Consider the following 22,618-nt stretch of genomic DNA (forward strand, 5'->3'; position numbering starts at 1 on the left):
AGCATGCAACAACAACTTCAAGGTCTGATGGAACTGCTCCAGGGCTCCTTGACTCTGTGCATGATATGCGGTTGCAAGATTGTGTCTAATGCGAAGTTTGCATAACACCTGTGAAAACATGTGAGAAGTGAAGTTGGAACCTTGATCACTTTGAATAATTAAGTGTATTCCAAAAGTCAATGCCCTAACAACGAACTTGGTTATGGTACGGAGAGGATAAGCAGCGGGATAATGGGTCACATCACCGTCAACAAGTAAATACTACAGGCTTTGGAACGAGGCAATGGGCCAACACAATCAATAATCAGATGCTCGAAGGGTTGGCTTACAACCGGTATTGGGTACAAAGGTGCTGGCTTTAAAGTCTGGTTAGGCTTCCCAGTCAACTGGCAAGTATGGCAAAGTTTGATAAATCCTGAGACATATCTTTTCAGCCGAGGCCAAAAGAAATTACGCACAATACGGTCATAGGTCTTCTGAGCACCCAAATGACCAGCAATATCCCCATGAGAGGACTAAAAAACAAAATCACAGAAGGTATATGGTACCACAATTTTAATGACAGGGTCACCCAAAAAATGGTCACCCATGAGGTAGCAATTTCCTCACCAAAATGGGATCCTATAAGTAGCATCCCTGTACTACACTTGGAACATCATCAGCTGGGAGGACCTGCTCAAACAACCCTTTCAGAGTAGGATCAGCCCGCTGTTCTGCTAACACTTCACTAGGGGAAACAGACAAAGGAAGGTCAGGCATAAAAGTTACAGAATAGTCCGCCACCTCACTGGCCTCTACACCAGACTCAGTGTGGCTCATTGCACGAGTCGCAGCACAAGCAGTAAACACTTTGGAGAAACTCTGAGCACTTTCATCTGGCACCTCTGAGATGGGCCAACGGCATGGAAACTATGGGAGGTGGTAATCCATCTCGCCAGACCCACACACTGGCAAGGTCATTTCCTAGAATCACCACCACTCCTTCGACAGGCAATGAGGGACGCACTCCTATGATGTCCTCACCTTGTACCAGATCTGTGGAGTTCACAAGTTTGTGTAAAGGGACAGATGAAATATACAAACCTATCCTTCGGAGCAAGACATGGTGTCCTGTATCCGTCTCTGGAGAAAAAGGGAGCACTGACTGCAGAATAAAAGACTGAAGGACCAGTGTCTCGCAGGACTTTAACAGGGACCCTCTCTTGGTTACCTATCAGCGATACGTAACCATCTAAAGAATGGTGAATAGATGGATACACTGTCAATCATACCCAATGGTTCTTTAAACTGGTTCTGAGGTGGAACAATTGAATCCCTTACCTTAAAAGCAGGTGCCGCTAATGCCATAGGCTTTACGTGCGTATTAACCCCAGAAGGCCTAGCTTTAACTCTAAGGACAGGGTATTCATTTTTCCAATGACCTTTACCATGGCAGTAATTGCAGATTTTGCCATGATCTGATTTCACATCGGAACCACAGTCAACTCCTTGAGACAAGATCAGGCCCAGTAGGAAATAATTTGTCCCAAAACTCTCCCTGCAACCATAATTGCAAAGACAGGGTTCCCCAAAGTAATCTTTATGCGTCAGCACATGCGTCAGCACAACACGGCAGCTGCACAACTGCTCGTAGGTTGTACCATCCAACGAAATGAACCATCGGTTAAACTGGGTGTGCAAATCCCGTGTGAACTCAACATAAGTCTGTCAGCTTTTTTCCAGGTTCTAAACCGCTGGTGATATGCTTCAGGAACTAACTCATAGGTGTGCAACACAGCAGCTTCAACTTTGTCATAGTTTTGGCTGTCAGCAACGTTAAGAGCCAAATAGGCCTCTTGTGCTTTCCCATTTAGCACACATTGCAACATCAACGTACGGTCGGTGTCAGGCCAATTCCTGGAAACTGCTACCCTTTCAAACAGTAAAAAAAATCTCAGGTTGCTTTTCACTGAATTTCGGCAGGAGCCTCAAGTTTCCAGCTACGTCGAAGGAAAGCTGAGCACGACCTCTGGAGAAATCATCATAACTGTCATTAAGATACATGTCAGGTAGCTTACCATCTCTGACCAAATCTAAAACGGACTTGTTGCAGCGTCAGTTTGACACACTCCGTTTCTTGTTTAAGCCTTTCAACCTCCAAGGCGTGTTGCTGTTTCAGCCTATCATGCTCTAGTTGTAGCAAGATTTCCTTTTGCTGTTCAAAAGATAAGACAGGATTATGGGCATTTGCTGTGGACCGAAATGTAGCCAAACCAGGAGAAAACTACCCCATTAGAATGCTGGATTCGATCAAGTTGGCCTTTAGTATGGACTTAACCGTCTAGTCAGACGTTTAACATCAATCTCAATGTTTCGCAATTCGTAACAATTGGTCTTTAATATAGCAATCCAGAAGCTCCTCCCTCGGGACTTGGAAGAATTCCTCAATGTTAGCCATAGTCAAACAGTCAACCAATTATGGATGAATAACAACCTGCTCTCACCCCAATTGAGTACACCAAACCAGACAAAACAGAAGCACAGTGTCAACCACAAAAGAGAAAAAAAACTAATGGAGCTTCACCAATACCTATTACTAGCTCAAACCTTTAGTTCCACACGTGACATGCTGGTAGAAATGAGGTAAGATGGGTTTCAGTTTTCCTGCATTAAAATCACCAGCCACTAGGAGCGCCACCACTGGATGAGAATTTTTCGTTTGCTTATGGACTTATACAGCTCATTGTGTGCGGTCTTAGTGCCAGCATCGGTTTGTGGAGGTTGACAGCTACGAAAAATATAGACCTCTTCTGAATGCCTGGACCTGTTAAGACATGAATGTATGGTTCACTGCTTTGATGAAGCTCAGTGGGTGGGGGACAGGGCGGAGGGAGAGAGAGAGAGAGAGAGAGAGAGAGAGAGAGAGAGAGAGAGAGGGTTGGAGTGGTAGAGCCGAGGGAGAGAGAGGGGCGTGGGGCGGTGTGGAGTGGTGGAGTTCATCCCTCTGTCTGTCTCCCTCTCTCTCTCACAATGTTGAATGAAGACCAACCCCCCCCAACTTCCTAAGGAAGTTTATTTTTCCCCCACATCACAATGAGCAGCAGGCTGTCTGCCTGGCCTGCATGTTCCCCATTGAGTCTGTAATCAAACATCTCCATTATGTTAGATCCCTTTAACTAACCAAAGCTCCAAAACTCTCATTGTTACATGCACGCACGTACATATGTGCACACACCCATCATAAGTCGGATCTGAAGGACATCTGGACACTAGTTTAATAGCCAAACCATCACACCATGACAGTATTGGCCCTCTTCTGTCTCCATGGCAACTGTCCGTGGTATTACTGATGTCACGTGACTCGCCATGCTGTGTGTTGGTAAGTCTGACCTCCAGCCCTACACCCCAGACACTACACCATGCTCTCCTTCCTTAAGATTCAGCCCTCATTTCATCAAAACCATATATCTTCTAAAACAGCCAATCGGACGTGCTCCTCTACAGCGAGCGGTGCCTGACTCCAGACGTTCTGGGTATTGGGCTGTATGCTCCATGTAACTCAGTTGGTAGAGCATGGTGCTTGCAATGCCAGGGTTGTGGGTTTGATTCCCATGGGGGACCAGTATGAAAATGTATGCACTCACTACTGTAAGTTGCTCTGGATAAGAGCATCTACAACAATGTAATGACAGAGACAGGCAGCCTCTGCTCAGGGAAGGAAATGTCACTGTGGCAGGAGGCTGACAACAAGTCAAAATCCTTTGGTCATAACTACCCAGCTAGCACATAATGTTCTAAGAGCCATATGTTTCTTATAGCATGGTTGTCTTATGGTTATTTTGCATCCAACCTTACAACTACTTTCTGGGAATGGGGCAGGATGTTTACTTGGCTTTGGAACATTCTCAGCACATTTAGTAACTTTACAAAAAAACATTGTTTTCTAGGTTACTTTAACAGAATGTTTCCTACATGTTCAAACGTGGTTACATTTATTTTCAATTTTGGTAATGTTCTAGGAAAATTCTCCAACTGGTTTGGCATTTGGCATCCCGTGTGGCATTGGGAATGTTATGAAATAGTTCAGAGAATGTAAAGAAACAACGTTATTTTGTGGGAATTTCAATACTCCAGCGTTTTCTACAGGTTTTTTCTATAGGTTTCCTCATGCTTCTATTTAATAGCATGTTCTCAGAACATTCAGAAACATCATTCCTAGTGGGAATTTCAGTACTTCAGCACATAAACCACAAGACGACATTAGTATTTAAAACACATACAGTACATCCGTTCTCAACAACAAAACTCTCGAGTTCCTCTATCTCATTTTTGTTTTTGCCCTAGCACTACACACCTGATCCAAATCATCAACTCATCATCAGACTTTTATTATTTGAATCAGGTGTGTACTGCTAGGGAAAAAACTAAAATGTGCACCCATTTGGGTCCTACGACCAGGATTGAGAACCACTGTCCTATGATGTTAAGGTGTGTTGGCTGCGCTCACTAATTGGCCACACCTGATCTTGATGAAGGTTTGTTTCCTTTGAAATGGGGTCTGTTTGAATAGCCTAAAATGAACAGCTTGTATCAGAAAATAAATAAAAAATACATAGCATTCTAGCTTTATCTTGGTGGCGTAGTGGACTAATTCCATGGCTAGAGAACAGAAGACGACAGGGTTGAATCTCACTGATGTTGTGCCACAATAAAACATTTATGTGTTAGCATGATTAAAAGTCCCGTGTGGCTCAGTTGGTAGAGCATGGCGCTTGCAACGCCAGGGTTGTGAGTTCAATTTCCATGGGGGACCAGTATAGTAAAAAAAAGTATGAAAATGTATGCAATCACTACAGTAAGTCACTCTGGATAAGAGTGTCTGATAAATTTCTGAAATGTAAAATGTAATCAATGGCTAGACAAATTAATTTCCATGTGTCCTATCTGTGCTTGGCGTTCAAAACAGTTAACCCAAAATAAGCTGGCAATCTTATTGAAAGATTTAAGGATGTAACTCAAAATAACCTTAAAACCTCCCAGGAAAACATTCAGCGAACCATAGTAAAACGTTCTCAGAAACTTCCTGCAACCTAAAAATGTATGTTCCCAGAACAAGTGAAATTTTCCCATCCGTCCTGAGAATGTTTAAAACTTTCCATTTTACCGGTTAGGAAACTGATGGGTTCAAACCCAGAACCAATGGGAAACCAAAAATGTACGTTCCCACAACTATCAAGGAACTAAATGTGCTAGCTGGGTAGTTACCACAGCCACAAAGTCATAAACCTTGCCTATTTCTACAATTATCTTCTTAAAATTTGATTTTAAACCTAACCCTAATCTTACCCCCATGATGCCTAACCCTAACCTTAAATTAAGACCAAAGAGCACATTTTTGTTTTCATAAATGTTTTTGATATAGACTTTGTGCCTGTGGATGAAATGTCCAACACCATTCCGGAACACTTCCTGATTTCCCAATAAAAGATAGGTCTATTGACAAACAGCGGGGCTATCAAGGTTGTGATTAGTATACTGTTGCTACATTAGTTCCTAATGGCAATGTGAATGTATCCACGTTACCAACACTTCCACCTGTCTAGTGCCAAGGTTCTGTGGTAGGTGCCTTCCTCATATGGCATCCAAACGATGGTTATGAAAGGATGTATAAACTCATAATTTAGAAGCAATGACCACCCCCTCTCCATCCTGTGAATCTCCCTGGTATGAGACAGAGTCTTTGATGGACCCCCTCCACAGCCGCCCCCTTGGTTCTGTCGAATCAGACCTTTGGCCAAATCTAATCTATGGGCCGATGGTTATCATAGGTGGAATCAAACCTACTGTACATGCATGCAACAGCTGCTGCCTCCCCTGCATCCATATATACTATGCAGTAGCCTGCACACTGGAGGGGATATGAGACCATTAATATGGAATTCATGGATTCAATTTTCAATTGGCAAAGATGAGGAAGGAGATTATCTTGGATATAAGAGGATTTAGGGTAATAGCATATTTCATCCTGTGTAAAAAGCAAAGCTATACCACATAGAACGTCTTGCACATATCCTGTATACATAAAAGATCATATGGTATGGCACTGTCAAAAACAATAGCTGAACACCACAAAATATTGAGCTGGCTTTTCAGGGTTGTGTGTGAGATGGGGACAATGGGAACAGAATAGCTGGCATTCTGTAACAGGATTATTTTCCTTATATTGTAGCGAGGTGGTTATAACTCCAGCTGAAATGTTCAGAGGTGTTTGTCCTTTTCTCTTTCTTTAGCACACCTTCCATCACCGTGGTAACTAGGAGACAGTGGCTGGGTGTGTGTGGAAATGGGTGGAAGAACAGTGGGCACACTGTAGAAAGCAGCTGTGTGGTGCCAATTGCCTGTGTGCTCCCTGCACTCCCGCTTGTCTCTCCCCCACTCCCCTCCCCTCAACACAGAATGCACACATCTTTCCCTGCTACCAAAGCAACGGCTCCAGCCAACCTCAAAGGAAGAACAAAATGTTCTCTCACCACAGTCATTGTAGTGTGGTTGTATGCAGTGTGAGCGATGGAACCAGCACTGTCACCGGTGAAATAGTGGGAGGGACCCTGGGTTTTGCATTGGTGTTGCCTTTTAGGAGGGGACTCTTAATTGGGTCCTGGTAATTGTAACCAGTATAGTTTTAGTGGATTTCATGTTTCATTTGTGTGTGCTTTTCTCCTTTGAAACACATGGAATACCATAGCCTATCTGAATATAGCTAGTGTCTGAATTTCCTGTGCCTACAGTAGATAGAATCAGCAATTTCCTGAAAGACAATGCCGTATACACTGAGTACACAAAACATTACGAACCTGCTCTTTCCATGACATGGGTGAATCCAGGTGAAAAGTATGATCCCACACTGATGTCACTTGTTAAATCCACATCAAATCAGTGTAGATGAAGGGGAGGAGACAGGTTAAATGATTTTTAAGCCATGAGAAATGGATTGTGTAAGTGTGCCATTCAGAGAGGGTTAATGGGCAAGACAAAATATTTAAGTGCCTTTGAACAGGTTATGGTAGTAGGTGCCAGGCATACGATTTGAGTGCATTTGTCACGCTCAACAGTTTCCCGTGTGTATCAAGAATGGTCCACCACCCAATGGACATCCAGCCAACTTGACAACTGTGGGAAGCATTGGAGTCAACACGGGCCAGCATCCCTGTGGAACGCTTCCGACAACTTGTAGTCCATTCCCCAATGCATTGAGGCTGTTCAGAGGGCAAAATATAATGTACATTACATATGCTATGTAAAAAAGCCTTTATAAATCAATTTCATTGATAGGTAGCGTGTTTAGGGATAGATAGCATGTAAAGGAATGTTTGATAGTATGGGTGCTGTAACGAAAAGTGTTCTCATTGGACAAGTGCACGTATGTATGACCTGTTTCAAAGTGTTTCTCACAATGGAGCAGGTCCCAGGGCCATCCCCCAGGCCATGTGATCTCTCACAAGGGGGGATAAGATGAATCCGGGAACGCCTCAGATCTCCAAATCAAAATTATATTGAGCATCTCTGATTTAACAAAGGTGAGCTCTGTTAGGGCCACAGAGGGCTCTGTTGGGGTAAAGGGAGTGGGATATTGATGTCATTAGAACATTTCCAGTGTGTCTGTGTGTTTATGGAGGATACAGTACCCCACCAGTGCTGACACACACATAAACAGCTGTTCTAAACATACTTAGAGCGCAAACCCATCTTCCGCCGGAGGCTTAACACCCCTCTCTAGCCAGCAAATTATCCTAATTGGTTTCTATGCAATAGCCATGATGCAAATCTCTGGCTTCAGATTCCAATTAAGCACACAGACCCAGACACATCTGTATTTACACTGGAGAGGATTATATAAGACAGGATGGAGGAGACATTGGTAAATAAAACACAGAACAGCCTTTTGTGAGTTGAACTGAAAATTTGCAATTTATTGGTTTGCTTTGTCAATATATATCTGTTTTGGGGGTGGTTATGATAGACTAAATTTGTATTTAAATAAGTTAAAACCTTTCATTTTCACAATCGTGAGAGATATCAGTGGACTTGTTTGCTTTCCTCAACCTATCAGGAGACCCAAAAATCACAACAGTCAGAATGTTGAGAGGAATTTCTAAGTGCCGCTCACTCTGTCAGGGGTAGAATGAGTTACACAGAAGAAATGCAGTGCTTTTGATGGCCCATAATAAACACAAAATAAATTTACAAAAACATATTAGAATTATCCAGGTGAAAGAATGAGAACTAATTGTGACATGGGTCGTTGCATTGGGACTTGATATATGGGACTGGAATAGCCAGTCCCATGCAGCTCCCACCTCCCACAGGTTAACTGTTATGGTAACATTTGTCCGGGGCTCCACTACAGAACATAGACCTCTCCAGCAATAGTACACTTACACACCTCCATCCCAAAGCCTTATGAGTGATGATCAGGACATAGCATAGGTCATAAACAGTCAAAACAGTCAAAACGACTATATACAGGCCAATAGCACACCTAACATTGAAATGTGCATTGACAATGATCATTTAGTTAAAATTAACTTAAATTAACTGTCTGACCACTTCTCTTACAAGCATGAAATAGGCTTCATGATGGAAGTGTTTCCCTCGCTCTCCTTCACTCCCTCTTCATCCCCCTCTCAGTTCAGTGTCATGCGCTGTGGCCGCTCCAGGTTGGCACGGAACTTGTCCAGGAAGCGTGATGCCAGCTCGTCGTCCACAAGGCGCCCATCGCTGGACAGGGTGACGGTCATCAGCTGCTGGGTGCTCAGGGCACCGGTCTCCTCGGTCAGATGCAGCACAGCCCTTGATGTTCCCACAGCCAGGATACATGCCTGGGGAGGGTTGATCACCGCACTGAACTCACTGATGCCAAACATTCCCAGGTTAGAAATACTGTCAGAGAGAGCGAGAGAGAGAGATTTAATTTTTCATGCCAATAAAGCTCATTTGATTTGTGAGGAATAAATAGGGGGAGGAGAGATAGGAGAATGAGGGGGAGGTATGAGAGAGTGCGAGAGAAAAAGAAGGGTGGTGAGTGAAGGGAGGGAAATGAGAGAGATAGGAGGCAATGGATATCCCATTATAAGTATGGCTCAGCCAGGGAAAACATGCAGACAATTAACCAAGGGGAGATTACAGTCAGAGATAACGGGGCCTTATTACTACCGATTCCCTGTTACTAATAAATTCAATACAACATATACTCACATCGTAAAGAAGGGTGAGAGGTGAATAAAACTGAATACAACAGAGCAGTGGAATATATAGGTGAATAAAATGGAATACAAGAGGACACCAGAGGGAACATTTCCTCAACAGACAAAGACAATGTGACACTTCTAACAACAGAGGTGAACACAGAGAGAGACCATCCTAGCTCTGTGTCTGGTGAGCAATAACATCCATAGGCAACTTGCTGTGTGACTTAATGACATACAGGCCTTGGGGATGGATGGACGAATGGATAAAGTGAGGGATGGAATGAGGGAGGTAGTAAGCATATAAACTCAGCAAAACTGCGTTTATTTTCAGCAGACGTAATATGTGTAAATATTTGTATGAACACAACAAGATTCAACAACTGAGACAAACTGAACAAGTTCCACAGACATTTGACTAACAGAAATGGAATAATATGTCTCGGAACAAAGGGGGGGGGTCAAAATCAAAAGTAACAGTCAGTATCTGCTGTGGCCACCAACTGCACAAAGTACTACAGCACATCTCCTCCTCATGGACTGCATCAGATTTGCCAGTTCTTGCTGTGAGATGTTACCCCACTCTTCCACCAAGGCACCTGCAAGCTCCAGGACATTTCTGGGGGGAATGGCCCTAGCCCTCACCCTCCGATCCAACAGGTCCCAGACGTGCTCAATGGGATTGAGATCCGGGCTCTTCGCTGGCCATGGCAGAACACGGACCTTCTGGTCTTGCGGGAAATCACGCACAGAACGAGCAGTATGGCTGGTGGCATTGTCATGCTGGAGGGTCAGGTCAGGATGACCCTGCAGGATGTGTACCACATGAGGGAGGAGGATGTCTTCCCTGTAACGCACAGCGTTGAGATTGCCTGCATAACAACAAGCTCAGTCTGATGATGCTGTGACACACCGCCCCAGACCATGACGGACCCTCCACCTCCAAATCGATCCCGTTCCAGAGTACAGGCCTTGGTGTAACGCTCATTCCTTCGACGATAAACGCGACTCCGAACTTCACCCCTGGTGAGACAAAACCGCGACTCGTCAGTGAAGAGCACTTTTTGCCAGTCCAGTCTGGTCCAGCAACGGTGGCTTTGTGCTCATAGGCGATTGTTGTTGCCAGCGATGTCTGGTGAGTACCTGCCTTACAACAGGTCTACAAGCCCTCAGTCCAGCATCTCTCAGCCTGAGCACTGATGGAGGGATTGTGCGTTCCTGGTGTAACTCGGGCAGGTGTGATGTTCGGATGTACCGATCCTGTTCAGGTGTTGTTACACGTGGTCTGCCACTGCGAGGACGATCAGCTGTCTGTCCTGTCTCCCCGTAGCGCTGTCTTAGGCATCTCACAGTACGGACATTGCAATTTATTGCCCTGGCCACATCTGCAGTCCTCATGCCTCAGGCACGTTCACGCAGATGAGTAGGGACATTGAAAAACAAAAAGAACGATGCCCAGAGTCAGTAGAAAGGCCTCTTTAGTGTTCTAAGTTTTCATAACTGTGACCTTAATTGCCTACTGTCTGTAAGCTGTTGGTGTCTTAACGAACGTTCCACAGGTGCATGTTAATTAATTGTTTATGGTTCATTGAACAAGCATGGGAAACAGTGTTTAACCCCTTCACAGTAAAGATCTGTGAAGTTACTTGGATTTTTACGAATTATCTTTGAAAGACAGGGTCCTGAAAAAGGGACGTTTCTTTATTTGCTGAGTTTATCTTCAAGGAGAGATAGAGAGCTCACATCCTCTATAGGAATTAATTATCCTCCTCTCCGAGACAAAAAACCCATTTATGTCTAAAAGACCCATTAATTTGAATGCATTAAAACAGCCCGCCCTCCCTCCACTGGAATGGATGGCCACGTAATTGATGGCTCTTGTCGTCTGGCCACATATTCTCTTCATGCCTGCATGTGATAATGTAGAATATGCATAATATATGGACTAGCTATTATATGGGGCTGGGTTATAACTAATAGCAGGACATTTAGGACTGCTTCCCTATCAGCAGACCACTGAACTATACAGGAATTATTACCTCATGCCAGGTACAAATCTTCCCCCGTGAAAGTTCCCAATCGTTCTAAGATTGTGACGTCATGCTGTAAAATTTCTCCCTGCGTGAAAATGTTCCCAGTTCAATAATTGCACGTGCATCTCTTTATGTGGATTACTGATCTCGTGCGGACGTGCGGATGTCTCTCCCTCTACCTCGAAAAACTGTTCCGTGGGCACGCACATTTACTTCACACATCTGCCAATCAATGCTGACCAGGAGTATTGACCAATAACAAGATGCTTGTTGAGGCTTGAGATCAGCATATAAATACCCAGACTGCGCGTCAAAGTGCTGAGGGTTGATGTGAGGAGAGATTTTTTGCGTTTGCCAATTTTGATTGAAAATGCATATTTGTTCATTTAACTAGCTATACACCTCTGAGAACAAGGTCACTCGACCAGTTTAGAGCTAATTACGCTAATTAGCTAGCTAAGTCAAGGGCGAGGGGGTGTGAGAAACATCTGCAGGAGCTCAGCCATCCACACAGACGATTGTGCAATTAATGACTGGGAACATTTTTAAGCTGTGAACATTTTTACAACATGACGTCAAAATCAGAACAATTGGGAACTAATTCATGCTGGGAAGATTTTTACATGACACTTGGTACAAACACGGCAGATAGTAATAATAGTGAAGTCGACGGTGATACAGACACAGCTATTGAGCACCTTGCTACCACACATGGTCTCCCACGCCATAGACCTGTACGTCTGTATACTTAAATGTTGAAGAACATGTGAAGTGCTGAGTAGAACCTGAGTCAAAGATCAGTTCACCCAAAAATTGATAATTACATAGAGATCTGTTTTTGACGATATATCGTATAGTTTTGACATTATCGCAATATTATAGTTGTGCTAGATGGCTGTACCTGCACCAACACTTCCTTCATAGCTTGTTCTCCATCTTTTGAAATATGGCACCAACACTTATATTTCCATGACTGCTCAGAACTTTTTTTTGTCATGGCTCTCTTGTTCCTCTGCAGCAGACGTAGTGCCTTCAGAAAGAATTCACACCCCTTGACTTTTTCCACATTTTGTTACGTAACCGCCTGACTTAAAAATGTATTAAATTCAGATGTGTCACTGGCCTAGACACTATACCCTATAATGTCAAAGTGGAATTCTGTTTTTAAAATTAACAAAATATGAAAAGATGTCTTCAGTCAATAAATATTCTACCCCTTTGTTATGGCAAGTGTAAATAAGTTCAGGAGGAAAAAAAGTGCTTATAAAGTGCATTCGGGAAGGTGTTCAGACCCCTTGACTTGTTCTACATTTTGTTAAAGCCTTATTCTAAAATGGATGAAATACACAAATCTTAATATATATATATATTTTTTATCAATCTACACCCCATAATGACAAAGTGAGAAGAATACCCTGAAATATCACATTTACATAAGTATTCAGACCCTTTACTCAGGACTTTGTTGAAGCACCTTTGGCAGCGATTACAGTCTCAAGTCTTCTTGGGTATGACGCTACAAGCTTGGCACACCTGTATTTGGGGAGTTTCTCCCATTCTTCTCTGCAGATCCTCTCAAGCTCTGTCAGGTTGGATGGAGCGTTGCTGCGCAGCTATTTTCAGGTAACTCCATAGATGTTCAATCGGGTTCAAGTCCGGGCTCTGCCTGGGCCACTCAAGGACATTCAGAGACCTGTCCGGAAGACACTCCTGACTTGCCTTGGCTGTTTGCTTAGGGTTGTCCTGTTGGAAGGTGAAGCTTCGCCCCAGTCTGAGGTCCTGAGCGCTCTGGAGCAGGTTTCCATCAAGTATATCTCTGTACTTTGCTCCGCTCATCTTTCCCTATATCCTGACGAGTGTGCTAAGGAAGTATTTACTAAAAAAAACTGAAGTAAAAAATAAATAAAACATGTGAACCCAGGTCTGGAGGGTTGTATTAGTGGCCTATGGCAGCTGAGGCCTCACCCAGTCCCTGCCGCTGGATAACATCCCCACAGCATGATGCTGCCACCACCATGCTTCACCGTAGGGATGGTGCCAGGTTTCCTCCAGACATGACGCAAGGCAATCAGGCCAAAGAGTTCAATTGTGGTTTCATCAGGACAGAGAATTTTGTTTCTCATGGTCTGAGTCCTTTAGGTGACTTTTTGCAACTCTAAGCGGGCTGTCATGTGCCTTTTACTGAAGAGTGGCTTCCGTCTGGCCCCTCTACCATAACGGCCTGATTGGTGGAGTGCTGCAGAGATGGTTGTCCTTCTGGAAGGTTCTCCCATCTCCACAAAGGAACTCTGGAGCTCTGTCAGAGTGACCATTGGGTTCTTGGTCATCTCCCTGACGAAGGCCCGTCTCCCCCGTTTGCTCAGTTTGGCCGGGCGGCCAGCTCTAGGAAGAGTCTTGGTGGTAAATTAGATATCTGTATTTCACTTTCAATACATTTGCAAACATGTCTATAAACATGTTTTCATTATGGGGCATTGTGTGTAAATGGTTGAAGAAAAATAATTACTTAATCCATTTTGAATTAAGGCTGCAACAACAAAATGTGGACTAAGCAAGGGGTATGAATACTTTATGAAGGCAATGTATTGTGAGCAATATGTTTTGAATGTAAAGTCACTATAAAAATCAGTATCCAATCGCAATACATATAGAATCGCAATACATTTCGTATCGGCACCTAAATATTACGATAATATCATATCGTGATGTCCCTGGCAATTCCCAGCACTAATAGCAAGGGCGTGTTGTGTTTACCTGAAGGAGCCTCCCTGGTACTCATGAGGAAGCAGCTTCCCATTTCGAGCCTTCTGGGCCAGAGCCTGGAGAGAAGAGATAAGCATTTAGTCAGTCATCTAATGTAGTCAGATGATCTTCTGGACTTACTCTGAAATGAGATTGTCAGGGATAAACTGGTTTACATTCTGGCCTAACTCAAATCAATGATCTACTGTCTAGAGGTGATGCTGGTTCAATCATATCTATCAAATCAGGTTTCTAGTAGTTCCAGTGATATCGTTGAACCATGAAGTCCATACTGTAATGTTGAAATGCTGACAACCTCCAACATGGCATGGTTAACATTCTAAAGGCAAACCTCACTCAGAGTTCATACTGTCAACACCCCAACTGCTTTACTAAAAGGGCTTCACACCAGAGCTTCTGTTAGCATCACTTAAATAAACCTAGGCATCAACACACACAGAGCTAGAGCAGAGTGCAGTTCAATACCACTCTGTTGAACCCCATCGAAGGCAACACATTGCTTTTTCATTAACACAATGAGAGCTAAATTGGCTGAGCGGGAGGAAACACTGCAGGCTATTGCTTTTAATGAAGAATCCCACTAATTTAGAGTTAAAGGCTCTGCAAGGTCAATCTGTCATTTGCAGTGGCCATACAGCATTTACTGCGATACGGCCTCTGTAGAAGTCAAGTCATTCATACTACTTACGCTCTGCATTGTTAAAAAAATTAGGAGGCGCATGGCATCGCCATATGGAGCTCGATTTGGCCTCCGCAGGAGCCGCAATTGCGTCACACCCTCCATACGGAGCCTCGGGACAGCATTGCAGGATCGAGCATAAATCAGCTATTAGTCTTTAGAAGGATCCTAAGCAGGCCATCTGGGGTGAAATGTGACTGCACTAGACTAATGACAACAATATTCTGTTAAATGAACATTGTGTGTAAACAATCGACTCATCTTGATTTACAGCTCTGAATGCATGTCCTGTAGCCTATCATCTAAGTTTAACCCAGTTGACACCATTGTTGATTACAAGTCCAGGGTAAACTTCAAACACAGTAGTACTTTTGTATACTATACATTTTCCCTTTACTGGCTACAGTGGAGTGAGAGCCCAAGTTGCTGCTTCACCAAATGTATTAAGTGTGTCATCCTCGCTATTGACCTGAATCGACTAGACTGAGTAAGGGAGTTGACGTGACTCAGTGAGCAGAGAAGACAGGAGAGCAGTTCTCTCATGTAATGGTGCTTTACAAACAATAACATGAAAACACACATTCCCTTCTTCAATCAAAAGTCAAAATAATCAATATGACGTATCATAATCCTACATACAACACTCATGTACGTCATGCTCATTCAAATTGAAATATGCTTTATAGATATTGCAGCGAAGCTGCTTTTATCTAAAACACTATGTCAAAAGACCCAGAGACGCAATAGAACACATGGGGAGCCATTTGCAATAAAAGCACTGAAAGGAGAAGCAATCATGTTTTCAGTGGATTCAGGCATGGTAGCCAGTGAGCGCTCTGTGTATTTTCCAGACCACATGTTGTATTCAATTAGCTGCTGATAAGGGGTTTACATTCTGCCCTAACTCAAACCAGGCTTCTGACTCATATTTAATGTGTAGTAAATGTGCATGAGAAAGAGAACAGTCTGAGTGTATATACATGGTTGTGTGTGTGTCTTGTTAGCGATTGTGTGCACTCTGGGGAGAGTCAATATTAGAGAACAGTAATGAGTTGTGGCGGGCCACAAAATGGGGAGCACATGTCCACCGCATCATGAGGGGATTTACATTGTCACTGCTGGTGACACAGCCTAATCACTAGCCTCTTGAGACAGAAGTCTATTTCTTAAGCTGGCACACCGGTGTGTTGTGTGCGTGAGAGCGAGCAAGAATGAATGTGCATGTACAAGTGTGTTTGAGCTCTCCCTCCCTCCCGCTCTCCCCAGCTGCAGGCAGTCACCTGAGGGTAAGGACTGACTAGTGGTTCTGTAGACTCCATTAGTGGCCTATGGCAGCTGAGGCCTCTGTACCCACCCCCACTATAAACCTCTTTATATACCTTCTACTGATCTAGCATGGTGATCTTTTCTCATCATATCCGTATGTATATTTATGTATAATTATGGCACAGTTGATAGCTGGATGCTGAAATGGAGATGGAGGGAACTTGAGTCTTAAATGTCCAATAACTCAGACAAATGCAGTGAAGAAAAATAAGTGTTAAGGAAGTATTTTCTAAAATAAACTGAAGTAAAAAAGAAATAAAACAGGTGAACCCAGGTCTGGAGGGTTGTACTTCAGGCCTCTACCAAAGCATTATCTGCATTATTCTTTGCAGTTATTAAATCTTGCACAAATTATGTTGGTGTTGCTAGTGGATTGATAGAAGAAACCAAGTCTTAATGAATTGATGATACAGTACATGACCATCATGCAAACTGTGTCAAACAAGTACATTTTCTTCACATTGTGCTATTGTGTGTGTTCTTTCGCGTTTTGTCATTTATTTTGTACATAATGTTTCTGACCGAAAAGAGCTTCTGGATATCAGAACTGCGATTGCTCACCTTGTACAGGACAAAGATTTTTTCTTTGATGAGTCGGACGCAAAGGTTTTATTTCAGACACTGGACAAGGCCCTAATCCCTGTAATTCACATGAAGAAGAGAGGGAGATATAGGCCGTAGGTTGAGGGTGCCTTGTAAGAATCCGACAGCGAGTGTGTAACCTGCCTCTACCATCCGTCCTATTAGTCAATGTGCAAACATTGGATAATAAACTGGATAAGCTCCAATCAAGACTATCCTATCCAATCAAGACTATCGTGGCTGAACGACGACACAGATAACATACAGCTGGCGGGGTTCATGCTGCATCGACAAGATAGACCAGCTGCCTCCGGTAAGACAAGGGGTGGCGGTCTGTATCTATTTGTCAATAACAGCTGGTGCATAAAAATAGTCAAACACACTGAATCAAATACACTCCAATGGATTTAACCTAGGGATTTGAAAATATTTTCAAATCGTAGGCTATTTATAGGACCTTATTTGAAAATACTTTCAAATACTTCCAATAGAAGCAGTTGATTCGGGCCACATTACTTAAATACTGAAATACACAGAAAATAATTGATGGTATTTAAATAACAAATACACATGTATTTGAACCCAGATCTGCAATACTCCCTGGTCCCTGTCCAAGAAGGTAAATGCCACCAACCCTGCTAATGCGTTAACCTAGAGAGTGATTCAGAATGAGCCTCCACACTACAAGTCATTACCCAGCCTGACCTTTCTAAAGAAAGCTCCTGAGGAATGCAGTCTAAGTCAGTTTCAGAGCAAAGGGCTGCTGGTGATAGTACAGTCCTACACTAATTTTAGTGGAACTTTAATTTGAGTGTTTTGTAACTACTATTAAATAATGGAGACAGCAAATTCCATTTCAGATACTGTAACATTAACTACTGTAACATTAACGATTGTAATCCCCTCCGGCCGGGATAGTTAGCAGCTCACTGGCATGTATTTCTCCAACAGTACATAAGGCCACCATTCTGAACTGTGAGCACAACAGTGCCCGGGTATCGAACAACCCTACCTTGGCATTAGCTGAGATCTCCTGCACCCCCTTGTCAGCAGCGTTCGTGATGATGGGGGTGATGAGGCCCTGTGGGGTCGCCACAGCGATGGAGATGCTAATGGAGTCCAGTGCCTGAGGCCCCTCCCCCGACCAGGTCACGTTGACCTCCGGCAGCTCCTGAAGACAAAGGTCAGGTCAGATTTTGTCAGAGGAGATTAGACACTGAGGACGAGAAGAGGACTGAGGGGGAGAGAGAGTGGAAGGGTGGAAGAGAAGGGGATAAAGGAAGACAGACTCTGACTCTCAGAATCACCTACATTTACACATACCCAGAACTTGCCTTAGTGAGAAGGTGTTGCCAGCAATGGACAATACACAAACAAAATGCAGACAGTCCACATAGACATCATACAGACTATACAATATCAGAACAGTAAACATAAAACTCTGGAGTATAGGCTGATTACAGTGGGAATATACAGGTACCTGACAAAATAAAGGAAACGCCAACAATAGGGCGTTGGGCCACCACAGCTTCAATGCGCCTTGGCATAGACGCTACAAGTGTCGGGAACTCTATTGGAGGGATGCGACACCATTCTAACATGAGAAATTCCATAATTTGGTGCTTTGTTGATGGTGGTAGAAAACACTGTCTCAGGCACCGCTCTAGAATCTCCCATAAGTGTTTATTGGTGTTGAGATTTGGTGACTGAGATATGGCATATGGTTTACATCTTTTTCATGCTCATCAACCCATTCAGTGACCACTTGTGCCCTGTGGATGGAGGCAAAGCCATGGTAGCCAAAATGATGGCCTTCCCAGCATTTTTAGACATGACCCTAAGCATGACGGAATGTTAATTGCTTAATTAACACAAGAACCACACCTTTTTGGAAGCACCTATTTTCAATATAGAGTACATTGTAGTGCTCATTTTCTCAAATGTTTCCATTATTTTGGATGTTACCTGTACAATTTACAGCGGGATATATCAATATAAGCAGATATACACACATATAACCCCATAATGACAAAGCAAAGACAGGCTTAGGATAAGATATCTGGGGTGAGATTTCCTGTGTGTGTTCATGATGTTCATGCTTTTGCAGTCTATAGACATATTGATGTAATATTTCTATACATTTTATTCTGACTATCTTTACAAACTTCCTCAGAAGGTGAATATATGTACTATTCCCAAGTACTCTGAAGGCCCTTTTCTGGAGGTGAAATCACAACCGCACTGTGAAATAACTCTTGCACTTGACTTTTTTTGCTAGCACTGACTTTACTGAAGAAAAATAATAAGATCGTCTTCTAAATGACTAAAATGTAAATGTAAAAGCCTCCATATACGTAATTGACATCTGATAACAGCCAGGTTGTATGTCACCTTGCCAATGAAGATATTTCCCCCTTACCCAAAGGGTTTCCCACTGCTTGTCTACATACAGTGCATTCGGAGAGTATTCAGACCACTTGACTTTTTCCACATTTTGATACGTTACAACTTTATTCTAAAATGGATTATATATATATTTAAAAAATCCTCAATCTACACACATTACCCCACAATGACAAAGCGAAAAAAAAAAATGAAATACTTTACTTACATAACAGTTGAAGTCGGAAGTTTACATACACTAAGGTTGTAGTCATTAAAACTCGTTTTTCAACCACGCCACAAATTTCTTGTTAACAGACTATAGTTTTGGCAAGTCGGTTAGGATTTTCCAACAATTGTTTACAGACAGATTAATTCACTGTATCACAATTCCAGTGGGTCAGAAGTTAAAATAAACTAAGTTGACGGTGCCTTTAAAGAGTTTGGAAAATTCCAGAAAATTATGTCATGGCTTTAGAAGCTTCTGATAGGCTAATTGACATAATTTGAGTCAATTGGAGGTGTACCAGTGGATGTATTTCAAGGCCTACCTTCAAACTCGCTTGACATCATGGGAAAATTAAAAGAAATCAGCCAAGACCGCCACAAGTCTGATTGTAGACCGCCACAAGTCTGGTTCATCCTTGGGAGCAATTTCCAAACGCCTGAAGGTACCATGTTCATCTGTACAAACAATAGTACGCCAGCATAAACGCCATGGGACCACGCAGCCATCATACCGCTCAGGAAGGAGATGCGTTCTTCCTCCTAGAGATGAACATACTTTGGTGCAAATCAATCCCAGAACAACAGCAAAGGACCTTGTGAAGATGCTGGAGGAAACAGGTACAAAACTATCTATATCCACAGTAAAACGAGTCCTATATCGACATAACCTGAAAGGCCGCTCAGCAAGGAAGAAGCCACTGCTCCAAAACCAGCATAAAAAAGCCAGACTACAGTTTGCAATTGCAGATGGGGACAAAGATCATACTTTTTGGAGAAATGTCCTCTGGTCTGATGAAACAAAAATAGAACTGTTGGGCCATAATGACCATCATTATGTTTGGAGGAAAAAGGGGGAGACTTGCAAGCCGAAGAACACCATCCCAACAGTGAAGCACGGGGGTGGCAGCATCATGTTTGGGGGTGCTTTGCTGCAGGAGGGACTGGTGCACTTCACAAAATAGATGACATCATGAGGTTGGAAAATTATGTGGATATATTGAAGCAACATCTCAAGACATCAGTAAGGAAGTTAAAGCTTGGTCGCAAATGGGTCTTCCAAATGGTCAATGACCCTAAGCTTACTTCCAAAGTTGTGGCAAAATGGCTTAAGGACAACAAAGTCAAGGTATTGGAGTGGCCATCACAAAGCCCTGACCTCAATCCTATAGAAAATTTGTGGGCAGAACTGAAAAAGCGTGTGCGAGCAAGGAGGCCTACAAACCTGACTCAGTTACACCAGCTCTGTCAGGAGGAATGGGCCAAAATTCCCCCAACTTATTGTGGGAAGCTTGTGGAAAGCAAACCGAAATGTTTGACCCAAGTTAAACAATTTAAAGGCAATGCTACCAAATACTAATTGAGTGTACGTAAACTTCTGACCCACTGGGAATGTGATGAAAGAAATGAAAGCTGAAATAAATCATTCTCTCTACTATTACTCTGACATTTCACATTCTTAAAATAAAGTGGTGATCCTAACTGACCTAAGACAGGGAATTTTTACTAGGAATAAATGTCAGGAATTGTGAAAAACTGAGTTTCAATGAATTTGGCTAAGGTGTATGTAAACTTCTGACTTCAACTGTATGTAAATGTGATAGTTTTTTATTTGTAATACATTTGCAGAAAATTCTAAAAACCTGTTTTTGCTTTGTCATTAAGGCTGTAACGTAACAAAATGTTGAAAAAGATCTGGTCCTGGAGGATCAAGGTCCTGGAGTGGCCTAGCCAGTCTCCAGACCTGAACCCAATAGAAAATCTTTGGAGGGAGCTGAAAGTCCGTATTTCCCAGCGACAGCCCCGAAACCTGAAGGATCTGGAGAAGGTCTGTATGGAGGAGTGGGCCAAAATCCCTGCTGCAGTGTGTGCAAACCTGGTCAAGAATGACAGGAAACGTATGATCTCTGTAATTGCAAACAAAGGTTTCTGTACCAAATATTAAGTTCTGCTTTATCAAATACTTATGTCATGTAATAAAATGCAAATGAATTACTTAAAAATCATACAATGTGATTTTCTGGATTTTTGTTTTAGATTCCGTCTCTCACAATTGAAGTGTACCTATGATAAAAATTACAGACCTCTACATGCTTTGTAAGTAGGAAAACCTGCAAAATCGGCAGTGTATCAAATACTTGTTCTCCCCACTGTAACTGCATTCTCGTGTTTCTTTTATTTATTTATTTTTGTATTTCACCTTTTCTGCTTATCTATACTATTACCTTTATTCTGCATTGTTGGGAAAGAGCTCGCAAGTTAACCCAATGAGTCCCACCAGCGAGCTTTAGGACTTCTAACCCCTTTTAAAACATGTGTGTTTGAGCTACAGACTTTTGGGTTGTTCCATTGGATTCATATTTTTCTTCTCCCAACCATTAGTCTGTGTGATTAACGGGGACTGAGCTAGAGCAGAGGGGCCCGGGGCAGACTTTTTTTAAACCAAAAAATGTCTGTGGAGTCAGAATGGTTTAAGCTACAAACTATTAAATGCAATCTATGAAAAGCTGAGACTAACAAGCTACACAAGAGTCGTTAGAAGGGGTGTTTCTACATAGATCATAGGAATACCAAGGACATTGTGTCTATAATACCGTAATAAACTTACAATGCTGCTTTCACAAACTCCAAAACAGTTGTCACTGACTAGTTGGATATTAATTTCGCACTGAGCTAACAATTTCTGTACTTACAGCACTCACATAAATTAGTCTGTGTTTTTTTATTGACATTTGCCAATAAAACGCATGAATGCAACTGTTCGTCAATTTTGTCTCGTTGTCATGAATAGAACAATTTGAACACACTCAATTGTGGGGTGAAAATACACTGAAATATTAACAGCTCTTGGCATGATTTATTATTATTTTTTTTTAACTCTTATTTTACCAAGTAATTTAACTGAGACTGCATTCTTATTTACAGCAATGACCTGGAGAATAGTTACATGGGAGAAGGTGGGGGGGTGAATGAGTCAATTGGAAGTTGGGGATGATTAGGTGGCCATGATGGTATAAGGGACAGATTGGAAATGTAGACAGGACTCCAGGTTTAAGACCTCTACTCTTTGAATAAGTACCATGGGATCTTTAGTGACCACAGATAGTTAGGACAGCTGTTTAACATCCCATCTGAAAGATGTCACCCTATACAGGGCAATGGCCCCAATCAATGCCCTGGGGCATTAAGATCTTTTTTGGGGACCAGAGGAAAGGGGGCCTTCTACTGGCCCTCCAACACAACTTCCAGCAGCATCTGGTCTCCCATCCAGGGACCGACTAGGACCAACCCTGCTTAGTTTAGCTTCAGAGGCAAGTCAGCAGTGGGATGCAGGGTGGTATGCTGCTTGCAAAGACTGACCAGGTGAATCCAGGTGAAAGCTATGATCCCTTACTGATGTTAAA

At 42.7% G+C, this 22,618-nt stretch overlaps 1 protein-coding gene across 1 annotated transcript in view; it reads right to left on the reverse strand.

Moving 5' to 3' along the window:
* Positions 1–7,924: 7,924 nt before the first annotated feature.
* pdhx (pyruvate dehydrogenase complex component X) overlaps positions 7,925–22,618 on the reverse strand; it is a 67,955-nt gene continuing 53,261 nt past the window's right edge. Inside the window, exons 9-11 of the mRNA XM_039001385.1 lie at positions 17,620–17,778; positions 14,012–14,076; positions 7,925–8,919 (exon numbers count right to left, since the gene is read on the reverse strand). Coding sequence (XP_038857313.1) covers positions 8,664–8,919; positions 14,012–14,076; positions 17,620–17,778 — 480 coding nt within the window. The 3' untranslated portion in view covers positions 7,925–8,663. The remainder of the gene's footprint in view (positions 8,920–14,011; positions 14,077–17,619; positions 17,779–22,618) is intronic.

Source organism: Salvelinus namaycush, chromosome 9, assembly GCF_016432855.1.
Source record: "Salvelinus namaycush isolate Seneca chromosome 9, SaNama_1.0, whole genome shotgun sequence".
Classification (NCBI taxonomy): Eukaryota; Metazoa; Chordata; class Actinopteri; order Salmoniformes; family Salmonidae; genus Salvelinus; species Salvelinus namaycush.